Source organism: Calidris pugnax, unplaced genomic scaffold, assembly GCF_001431845.1.
Source record: "Calidris pugnax isolate Ruff unplaced genomic scaffold, ASM143184v1 scaffold14, whole genome shotgun sequence".
Taxonomy (NCBI): domain Eukaryota; kingdom Metazoa; phylum Chordata; class Aves; order Charadriiformes; family Scolopacidae; genus Calidris; species Calidris pugnax.
In genome coordinates, this window is record NW_015090793.1 from 9,252,782 (window position 1) to 9,264,889 (window position 12,108).

General features: G+C 44.4%; 1 protein-coding gene across 5 annotated transcripts in view; it reads right to left on the reverse strand.

Annotated features, from left to right (window-relative positions):
• REEP1 (receptor accessory protein 1) overlaps positions 1-1,587 on the reverse strand; it is a 65,225-nt gene extending 63,638 nt beyond the window's left edge. Inside the window, exon 1 of one of the 5 annotated variants that reach the window (XR_001411256.1) lies at positions 1,404-1,578. Coding sequence is in view for 4 of the 5 variants with exons in the window: in XM_014935977.1 (XP_014791463.1) it covers positions 1,404-1,435 (32 nt within the window). In the remaining variant the exon portion in view is untranslated. Of the gene's footprint in view, positions 1-1,403 lie in introns of all 5 variants that reach the window. The other 4 variants (XM_014935977.1, XM_014935978.1, XM_014935980.1 and 1 more) reach the window with 4 other exon arrangements.
• Positions 1,588-12,108: the final 10,521 nt, after the last annotated feature.

Below are 12,108 nucleotides of genomic sequence, written 5' to 3' on the forward strand. Positions count from 1 at the left end.
GTTTTTTCCAAAGTGTGTCTAGTAGGGACACAAAAAAACCTGCTTTGGACAATACACGCTACATCTCACATTGCTGTCAGAGATGTCTGCAGTTATGCTGTTCAAATTAAATCATTTAAATATCAAACATGCTTTCCCAGAATTAAGTGCTAACCCAATAACGGCTAGCAACAGCTGCAGCTGAATCCATATCATATACCTCCAGGGGCTAAGTTCAACTCTGGAACCTGCAAAAATTTTCATATCTGACAGCCACTGAACACCTTAGTAATAGAGAGAGACAGCTATGATCAAGGTGAGGTTTCCCTTTGATGTTTCATCTCAACTGGCAAAAGGGGAGACCTTGAAAATGCCTTTCCAGAGCTATGCTGATGGTGCAATATCATGGCATGTTTCTTTCAGACAAAGAAAGTGAGAGGCCCTTGCAGACCCTCTACAATAACTTAAAAGCACAACAGATGTTCTCCTGAGTCTGCAGCTATGAGTACCAGACAGAGAAAACTGTCAAATGATTCATCTGATTGATGTACTAACCTTGATCAGCCACATTTCCAGAAGAGAGACAGATCAGCCATCCTGCTGCCCCACCTTAAGCCTAAACTCCACCTGCAGGAATCTCCCTAGTGGCATCAAAAATGCCCTTTTCTCACTGAATCTCTTCTCAGGTGAGGCAGATCAACATATACCTCCACCTTGTTTCATTTTTTCCCTGTTGCCTGGGAAGAATTTCTAGGGAATTTCTACATATATTCCCACCTACGGCACTTCCAGCCACGGAAAAGCTGTAGGACAAGTGCAAAGAGCCACACGCTACTCCTCCCAGGCTGACAGGTTAAAGAGAAATCAAGAACGTCTTTTGAGAGGGAGGGCGGCAAGCTGCGAGGAGGAAAGACATATTTGATGTATTTTTTACAAAAAAAAATAAAATAGAAGAAAGCAGCGGTAGCGGCTGGGAGACCCCGCGGCCGCCTCTCCCACGCCCCCTCGCGAGGCCGCGCCGAGCCCCTCTAACAAAGCGCCGCTGCCCGAATCCACGTCCATTTTCCCCCCGGCTGATGCTCCGTTCCCCCCTCCTGACCCCGAGCCCGTTCGTCGCCGGGCACCGGGCGATGGCAACCGCCCTCCTTCTGCGCTGTCACCTTGCGCTGTTCAGCGCGGCAGCGTTTTGCCCTCCACCCTCGGTAATTTTCCCACGCTGGAGAATACCGTTTGACCCCCCCCTATTTTCACCCTCACCCACCAAGCAGCCGAGCGCTCCGTCCCTAACAACAACCTGCTAAATTTAGCCGCGTTTCATAGTGGGGGCGAGCGGGGCAGGCAGCAGACACGGCGCGGACACCGCACACACACACACAGAGATATGCGGGCAGAGGCGTGCAGGTGCCCGCCCGGCAGGTACTCACACCACTAGCCTGGAGATGATCCATGACACCATGGCGCTGCGTGCTGCAGGGCTGGCTCTCCCGATAGGGAGGGCTCGCCCCGTCTCCTCGCCCGCCGCCGGCCGCCGCCCGAGTGAGCGGGGCGGGCGGCTCGGCCATCCGGCCCCGCAGCCTCAGCGCAGCCTCACTGGCGGCGCCGCCGGCAGCCAACGCGCAGCCGGGCCCGGCCGCACAGATTGGGCAGGGCCCGCCGCCGCCCCCCGCCGTGCTCGGCGCTGCGGGAGGAGGAGGAGGAGGAGGAGGAGGAGCAGACCCCGCCGGGCTCCCCAGCGGGAGACCCCCGGGCGATCGGGGAGGGCGGCGGCGGCGCCCGGCAGGTAGGGGTCCCCTGCCCACGCTGCGGCATCGGGCGGACACGTGTGCACTTCTGGACCACCGCAACGAGCAGGACACGAAGCAAACCCTATGGACTGTTCCACACCAAAGTAAGGACAAAGCTAAAGCTGGGTGTTGGGCTTCTTGGATATATAGGAAGAGGGGGATCCCCCTCCACACCCCAAAGCTTGCAAGCACAAGGGACAAGGGTACGAGCCACACAATCCAGGTGAATCCCCGTCACCGTCCATGATGACAGCCAGCAATCTCTCCACACTAGTTCTCATGAGGGGGGCTCACAGCTATCAAGTCCAATTTCCACGAGGAACATTTGCCCACACGCAGAACAGACGTTGGCTTGACACCAGCAAGTTCTTCCCTAAGTTTGCTTTGGGTTCTTCTTTTCCTTCACCACAGTGGGACATGCCAAATGCAATCAGATTGTCAGAAACCATCTCCCACTGCTTTGGATTTTTAATTCTATCCGAAGCACATGTGCCCATAGGAATTCATTATATGTTTTAGTCTTGTGATAATCCTCAGATCTCTCTCAAGCTTGCCACCATGAGACCAGCCCCAAGCTTCACTTGGAGGCTATTCTGTGGAGCAGTCAGCCTGGCTTCAGGCATTAGGACTAGGACTCCAGCCACCCTGGCTGCACTGCAGGATCCCTGCCTCCATGCCCAACACATTGTTCTTTTCTAAGACTGTGCATCTGCAGAAAATTTTCCTTGTTATTCTGAGACAGCAGAGCTGAAAGAGTCTGAAATTCCCTAATATATCACGAGTACCTGCGAGGAACCCTTCTAGGGAGAGACTGAATGTTTCAAAACAGAGGTAGCAGAGCTAGGAGCTGATCACAGACCTCTTCAGTCTCGGGTGGCTACAGCCATCCTCACACTCCTGTCATTTCCACGGGGGAATGATCATCACACAATATCCAGCACTTACCTAACACCTTTCTTCTGCTCAGCTCAAAGTCCTCCATAACAGGATCATCTCTTATTTTGTAGGTTCTCTGGATCTGATTCCCAGAAAAACAATAGCACCCATAGTCTTCAGCTAAAGCTGCAGGTCTAGACATACATGCAGATGAAGTTCAGCACCTTTAAAAGGTATCTTCTAGGAGGAGCATCTACATGACCGCATTGCTCTTCTCTCTGCAGTGGGTCTGTTCCTCCACCAGAGGGAACTTCCATCTCATGCTGTGACCTGTAACAAGCTGTACGTCCTCACCCACCTCCCTGGGTTACAGCAGCATTTCCACCGCTAACACGGGTATTTTCTGGTTACAGACAGGCTGTGAACCACAGCTGGAGGTACCGGGCCACCACCAAACATTCCTGCCTCGGGGACTGCAAGGGCCTACCGTGGCAGCATTGCTACAGCCAGCATTTTGACTCCTATACAAGCACCACAAAGACAGGAGTGAGTGCTCTGTTGCAATAAGTAAGTGTACATGAGCCATCTTCCCCAGACAAGATTGTTCTCTGGAAGAACCACTTTCTCTCCAAAAGAAGCCATTAGGTCATTTAGCCCAAACACTAAGGCAGTGAATCATCCCATGGCTGTCTTGCTTCTGTATCATAGCCAAATAAGTACTTGGAAATCTGTTATCCTCATCCAAGATTTTTTCATGTATCGGGATTATTTAGTGTGAGATTTTAGACTGTATGTTGGCAGACACCAGTGTTACTACAGTTAATTGTGTGATATTATCAAGTATAAGGCACAGATGTCTCTACATGAGTATTTGTGCAATCACCACAGAACACAGAACTTGCCACTTAGTCCTTACTGCTTATTCCAAGCACAGAAGAATGGTCCAACAGGAGAAGATACCAGATCAGAGGACAGAGGACAACACCCAAAGGTGCAGCAAAACATTTTAGTACCCAAATTATAACTCAGCATCATGCCCTCTTGGCTCCTTCCAGCCTCTTCCAGCTCACCAAGTTCCCTGCAACTCCTGCTAGATGCCATCACTGCTGAGCTGTAGCTCTCTTTTCTGGGCAGCAGCTGTCACAAAGACGAAGATTTTTCCTTCTGCTTGGCAGCTCTGACAGGGGTAAGCAGGACACAGACCCCTCTTGTGCTGCTGCTTTGTACACAAGTGACACAATCACCACCTGATGATTGTTGACCGATCTTCAGCCTCAAATGTACACAGATAGTGCACAAGGTAGTCTGGTGATGGAAAACCTAATGAGCCTGTCAATGTGAATGCAGGGAGCTTTACCCAAATAGCTATTTGGTAAATAGAAGGTGAAGGGGAGAAATTCAGCTTTATTGAGTCATCAGTGGAAGGGTGACAATGCCCCCTACCTACTCTTCATGGGCTGTGTCTTAGGATAAGTGATGTAGCCCTGTGACTGTAAGCTTGGCATATAACATCCCGAGCATTCTGGAAGGAGGCTTTGCTTGAAGAAAGCCTTTCCTCTGCTATTAAACTGCCTGACCCAGTCTATAAAGAAATAACGGAGAGACACAAGAAGAGTTAAAGCTGTAGGCAGAGGTATGAACTAATTTATACAGCTAGCTCAGCTGAGAGACCACCCAATGCTAGTGGAACATTTTGGAACAGCTTTAGCAGTGGAAGGTCAGGCAGTGAAAAATCTTCCACAGATTGCACCATTAGATGGTTTGATCTCTGTTCCCCAAAGAACAAAATAAACCAGCTTTGTTAATGAAGGCAGAGCCACCCCCTTGCCCTAAATACTATGAAGCCTTCTCCTAGCAACTACTTTTCCTCAGCAGTTCAGAGCCATGGAAAAGTCAGATCCCTACCAACAGCTCTATCATAATCAGACTCATTCCTCTTTGGTCTCAGGGAGGGGGGATATCCCCCTCACTGTTGAACAACAGTTACCAACCCAAGACTTCTTAGAACAAGGTTGCTGATATATATGCACAGGACACGCTGGTACCAAATCTAGAAAAGGTCAGGAAGTAGCAAGTCCAGACAATTCTTATCAAGAAGGCATGTCCTCCAACAGATTGAACCTACATGAGAGGCTTTTCAGAACAGCTTGAGAAGAACAGACAGCCTAGCTAGGAAATGTCCCAGGTGTAGAGAAAAATATCAGACAGGAAACCTGTGGTGATGTTTAGGTGCTGAAGTTCATATGGAGAAAACAAAATAACAAATTGAATATAAAAATAAAATACACATGCAACAGCAACACTGCACACACATATTGTGTAGTATTGTTACAGTACCTTAAAAGTATCAGAAGAAAAATGATAGTTTGGTCAAGAAATAGATATTCTGCATTCCCTCAAGGAATACATACATATATATACACACACACACACAAACACATACACACATATATAGATACATATGCTCAGCCTCTTGGAAGAGAAATGTTTGGTCTTCCACCCACTGGAAGAGAATGGGTGATCTCTTGCATTTGTCTCCCGACTTCTACTTGGGAAGCAAAAGAAAAAACAAAGAAACAAAACCCCAAAAAGATAATATGGACATTTAGATCAAAAAACCAAGAAGAATGCAGCTCCTGAATACAGTAATGAAAAATGCCCATTTCTAAGACTACAGCTTTACTAACAGATACAGACTAGGTATGAAAAGGTTAATCCTGCTCTATGGGGAGTATTGTTAAAGCATGTGGAGACAGTCAGCATTTTCTGGCTGCCATTTCCATCTTTATTATTGAATTACTTTCTTCAGAGCTATGGCCATTAGCAAAGGAAGATTAAGAAATGCCTATTTTGACTCAAAAGTGGTGTGGTCTGGCATTTAAGCTGGGAACTGTGACTGCTGTGAAGCACTCTTCATTCTCAATGACTCACCACAAGAGCTTGGGGAAAACATGGAGACCATCATGCTTGAATGCATCATTTGGCTTTGGGTAACCAAAATGGAACAATTTAGCCCCAAATATTCTAATACAAAACTCTGCAGCACAGAATTCAGTCACTGGTACTCAGTATCTCCAAATATTAAGCTCTGAATACCTCAAGTCTTGTATGAAAAGCATCTTCTGAGAAGTCTGTTCTTTGCTAACCATATCCCCTTATGTAACTTACATGATACAAGATGCTTCTGCCTTGGAATAAATCCATGTGTCTTAGATTAATTCATTAGTGGCTGTGAGGCATCTGCAGGCCCTCCAGCTGCATGGGAAATTATCCCAGTTCAGCATGTTTTCCATTCTACTATTTCAGAATGAAGAAAATGCTTGGATTACAGAATTTTATAAATTTATGAAAAAAAAGACTGAAATTTACTTTTTCAGTTTTAAAAGCCAATAGAGACATTAATAAATTATCACTGTTGTTACAGTACTTCTGACACTCAGATTAGTTTTCTTGTCCCTTGTTACCTGCTACCATCTTTCTCCCTCAGCCTGGTCACACACAGCCATCAGGTCTATTCCATGTCTCCAAATGATCTGCCTGTCGCTGTTTATGACATAAATATCCTGATACAGACGTCTTACAACAAAAATGAAAAAAGAAAGGGAACAGTTTGATAAAAAAAAAAATAAATGTATAAGCAAAGAAAATGGTGATCAGAAAGCAGATTGTTGGAAGAAACATCTTATGGATCAAATTGGATAGCCTCCTGGTATAGCAGGTAAGAACTGTCGCTTCCTCTTAGGGACATGACGTGCAACTCCCTTATTTTTATGAAGCACTTCTCCTCCTGTCTGACAAGAACCTTTTCACGTACTTGATAAAGAATGCAAACAAAGGGGAAGACATGCTGCTCAGATATCTTGGTTGGATGTTTGGAGAATGTCAGCTTGGCATTTCCCCATAGCAGGTTCAGATCCTCACCATCTTCCTCTCAAGGCTTTTCCTTTTCATGAAGACTAGCTCTGAATGTCTGCTGGAGCCAGAAAGCAAGCATGACAGAGATGTTCCCTCTGTTAAGGAAAGGAAACTTCTAAAAGAAGAACTGCAAGAGTGACTTCTAATAATAAAGCATACTCATAAGACTGGAAAGCAGCAGTGAGACCGAGCCTATCCTGGCTTTAAAACAAGATATTTAATCATTCTGAAAAAGTAATGGGAAAGGGCCACTTCCTGGGCACACTGCTGTGGATGATGCATACTGAGACAAGACCTGGGGAAGGTTACTCTTCAAACTTTCTGCTGTGTTCCTCTCTGAGCCCTAATTATCAGCTACTGCCAGAGAAGAGATACTAAGACACACAAACCTTTGGTTTGATCCAGTATCAGTTCCTATAAGAACTGATATACTTGCCTAGGAAGGATGGGCTATTTTTTAATCTTGTTACTGTATAGTGTTTAATGGTGACTACAATACAATAATAAATGTACTGAAGGATGACTCGGCCACGTTCCTGCCCTTACACCGGACACAGAGAGAAAGGAGGAACATAATTAAGTGCTAGTGTGAACATGACATTTGCTAAAGAGGGATGTTGAGAGAAATATGGCCAGTGCACAGCTTTGAGGTTTCACTGAGGCGCCATGCAGATGGTAATGTTAAAGATAACAAGAAGCTGTAAATAATGAGCAAAAGGGACCTCTCTCATGAGCAGAAGAGACAAGGTTTCCTTCAAGAAAACAGAGAAGAAAAGTCAGGGAGGCTACAGCCAGCCCTAATTATGTTAGGGGAAAGCTAAAGGACTGCTGCAGACTGGTCTTAGCAGTTTTTAGAGACAGGCTGTCTTCATGGACTGGTGTAATAAAAAAACTGAAAGCAATAAAAGAGAAAAGCAAAGTGGCTTCTTTGCCACCCCTTGCTGAATTGCCTGTAACCAACCAATTCGGTATCCCAGGCACTGCTCTGTTTAGCAGTATCCTGTACATAGTTGAAATTACTAAGCAATTACTAGACTACCATGGTTTTGTAAGAACATGCTTTAATAACTGTATAAATGTTACTTCACTGTAAGTTTTAATAAAGAGCTACTTTTGACCTTCAGGATCAATTTAAATCCCAGCACAAACCAGGATGTGGCAAATACAGATTTCAATTTCATGCATGGCCCCAAGGGAGGCAGAAGGAAACGAGCTGCACGGGCACACCTGGCAAAGATGCCTTCCCGTAGGAGCTGCTCAGAAGTACCTGCAAGTGAGCAGCAACCTCACTGTGAGTGCACTTATTTCTCCAGGGGTTTTCCCGTATTTCTACCAGGGCTTTCCTCCTCCTCCCATATGCCACAAAACACCTGCCTCTCCCATGTGTGTCCTGTTCTGTTCCTCTCAAGGTATGTAAACCACCCACTGCTTTATAACTTCTTTCTCTGCAGTTATAAATGCAAAGAGAAATGCTTGAGTGTCAAAGCACAGAGCACATTAAAGACACTGACTCTCATACTACATATAGTCATGAACCACCACACTAAGCTAGTCCCAGTTCTACTTAATTCTGGAAAAAAATAAAAAGGATATTGAGGAAAATAATGCCTCTTTATCTGGACAAGTTATATAACCATGACTGCAGTCAGGGTATATGAAAAACTTGCAGTATCATCCTGCTTCTCTCTCTGTAAGAACAACGATTAATTGTCTTCCCAGGGACAAAAAAGGCTAAGCTCCAAAACTGAAACAGAAAAAAGCAGGATCCAAACAAACAACATAGAGGCTTCAGAAATAAAGACAAAGGAAAAATACTGGGAAGTCTATACTTCAATACCACTTCAAACTACTCTATAGAGGTAATGAAGAGAAAAAAAGACAACAGCCAATTGCTAAAATAAATAAAAAAAGAAGCCTTTGTGCTCAATTTCCATTTCCCATATCAGTCTCCAGCCAGAAAACTACAAGTTCCAACCGCTCGAGCTGCTAAGAGAAGCATTTGCAAGCACGTGTTCTCCCTCCCTCTTCCTCCACGCTCCCATAAGAGACTCTTAATTGCAACATATGCAGGTGATGGAGCGTTTTCTGTACTCTCTTCTCCCTCAAACCCCATTTCAGCCAACCTCTGTTGAAAATAATTCCAATGCCTATTACAGCTCAGAGATTCTCCAAGTGCCACTGAAATGAAATGGACAAAATAAAGCCAGTGAATAGCACTGCCAACAGCAGGACTGGGAAGATATATCTATATCCTGTGAGAAGCGTGCCAGCAAATCACAGAGCTTCCCAGAACTACCCTGAAACCCGTTAAGGCTGATAAAGGTGTTGCCGTAGCAATACAGAGCTTATTCTGAGACAGCTCCACAAGCACGTCCTCAGTAGCCAGGGGTAATTTTCAATTCACGCTGAGCTCCATGCTGCTGAGGCTACACCTGACTTTGTAGAATAACTGAATAATTTAGGTTGCAAATAGCCTGGGGAGGTCATTGGGTCCAACCTCTAGCTCAAAGCAGGGCCAGCTTTGAAGTTGCATTACACTGGGGAGGGCCTTGTCTCCAGCTAATATTTTATAAAGTAGCCTAGACATGACTTTGTGAGCTGTGGCTGTTACAGCATAGTAGGACATTAGCTAGTTTTAACCTTACAACCGCTCTGCAGAGCTGGTGTGGTAGCCAGAGACCTGAAGCTGTTTTAGCACTGAAGTCATCTTCCCTAGTGCCAGCAGCACAGCAGCTATCAGAGCGCTGTGCAATAGGTTACAAACCCCTTGCTGACAACAACTGTGAGAAACACTGTTCTTTTGAAGGGAAAACTGGTTCTGCAGAAGTCAAGTGCATTCCTTCTATTCAATGTAGGCAAGAGGATTCCAAACCCTGGTTTGGGGCTATAGTAAACACACATGGTGGACAGCTGCAGCCATTACTTAAGAGTTAATCCCTGTAATATCCTTTGTTAACCTAACTACAATGATGAAGTGGTACGGAACATATTCAACATACCCATAGGGTGCATGTTAGATTAACAGGATTACCTGTCCATGATGGTAATACTACACTGTATTTTATTCAGCACTTCTCTGAAGAACAGAAGGTACTTTTTAAAGGTGGGTAAATATTTGTTAATCCCAGAGAGGAAAATGTAAATGCAAAGAGGTTAAGTAATAATGCCAGTTCCACACCATGAACCAGTAGCAATATCCCTAGATGCCTGCTCTAACACAGCATTTCTTAAGCCAGCAGTTGATATGACCTGTTCATAGAGTCTTAACAATTACAGCCCATCATGGTCTCTTATGCTAACAGTTTGCTTATAAAGCGACATTTCCATTCCTAGTTAAGTCTCCATATTCACTACTCACTTTTTCCTAACTATAGAAAATATATTTGGGGAGCAAGCACATAGGTTATGATGGTAAACTTGGAAAAGGTACTGTTGCGCATCGAAGACATTGTGATATGCAATAGTCACGTGCAAGCATTCTGAACCATATCATTATAGCCTGTGTTCACAAATGATTATTTTCCATTCCTTGTGTGCAAACATTAGATGCATTGAAAGCACTCTGATAAAATAATGAACTTGAAGAACAAAGACTTCTTACCCCCCTACACCTTAAAAGATCCTTTACAGCCCCAACCAGTTCATGCAATTCCTGTCTTTAGACATTCTCTTCTAATGTTCTTAAGGTAATTTGTACCACTGGAAACCTGTGAACCCTGAACATACACGATACTGCTTATTAGCTTATTAGTGCCTCATACTAGTATTCACCCACAGTAGCTTTTGGGGAGAAAAGATAATAATTCAATGCCTTCCTAATTTGGGCCACAATATGTAAACCCCAGAGTAGCACGGACACCATCCCACCTTATGTTTGTATCTAGTTCAGCATTTACTCTAAAGGAAAGGGTGGAACGTAGGTCAATAATCAGGGACCTCTACAGCAAATGAGGAAGATCAGACCTCTCTGAGGGATAGTTTGTCCCACTTATTCTAGACACCTATTTTAGTATGAATCCCCTTCTGGAGATGCTTCTCTTAGTTCCCTGAAGAGTAAGCCTAGACGACGAGAGGCCTGCTGGTGGATGAAGTTCATTAAAAGCATATTTTTTGTATTGGCAGTTTATGACCTACATGTTATACAAACTGAGACACATTCTACCTCTGCTGCAGCCAAAGGCATAATGCTAATCACCTCAGCAGTGTGAGTCAGGGAAACTAACACCTGACATACAGTCATGCCTTCTGAAATTCAAAGTCCTCCAATCATCAGCTGATTTTTTTTTTCCAACATTGCATTTACAAAATCCCTTTCAGCTTTGCCAATTAATTTCAATCACCTAAAATACTTTTGTACTTGCTTTTGAAACAATTCCACCTCCAGCCATACCAAGGTAGACATATAGGTTTTAAGTTACTCCTCATTGTTTATGTGTCCAAATTTGTTGGACAATAGAGACAGCCTGGAGTAATTTGGCTGTGTCTCTTATATTCTCATTAGAAAACTGCAGCTGTAAATTTTATTCTGTGATAAATTGTGCACAGTAAATAAGAGGAAGGAGCAGCACTAGAAACATATGCTACAGCACAAGTTCCTCTGCAATGGAAACTGGAAAATGTCATTTCCATTTTTTGGGCAACCGCAGTTAGGTAATTATGCTACTTAGGGCATTAGATACTGGGAAGCAAGAAAAGTTCAGTTTTGCCTTCTTATGCTTATTAGAAGAGAGACAAGACAGATTGCCTCTTATGAAAAGACAAGGCTGACATATGATCTCAAAAAAATTAGTGGATGAAATTCCTGGTGTCACTGGAGTCAGGAATTTGCTTTAGAGCTACTTTTTTTTTTAATTTTAGGCACAAACCTGTATTGCCAAAGCCTAGGGTTTGGAGAACAGCCATTAGTCTCCAACAACTGTCAAGAGAGATGGTTAGGGAAAAGACACTATTAAGTTTCACTTACATGTAGTTGACTTGGGGATCTTTACAGAGAGGAGCAGGAAATTACTAAGTGCTTTACAGCAATAAATACAGTGAGACATACCATAATTAACAGTGCTGGTACCGATGCCCAGCTACACTGCAGGCTTCAGCCTGGAATTCAGTCGCTACCTCAGTGGCCTTAAAACTGTTCAGTGCTCCCCTCCGCTGGGCTGCCTGGTAGAGCAGAGGACCAGGCAGGAGGGCTGAGACTGAAAGAGCATCAGTAACAATTTGTAACTTACAGCTGTCCCTATTTTTTAGGTGATACTGTTGCATTTGCTCTCTCTAATTAAGTTGCTGAGAAACCACAATGTCCATTTCTAGTTTCTGGACTCAGAGTACAGGGAAGGTGAAAGCACAGGTGTGTCAGCTGCTTTGATTCTGCATTGAATATATTTTACTCAAAATCTCTACTCTCACATATTATTTCTTACATCGTACCTTTACTGGAAACAGATGACTCAATTCCAATTTAATATTAAATACCTTCTGGGAAAAATTCTTAGTAGCTGCTGCACAATCATGCTTCCTGCTCCCCCCCCCCCCCCCCCCCCCACTCACGCCGCCCGGT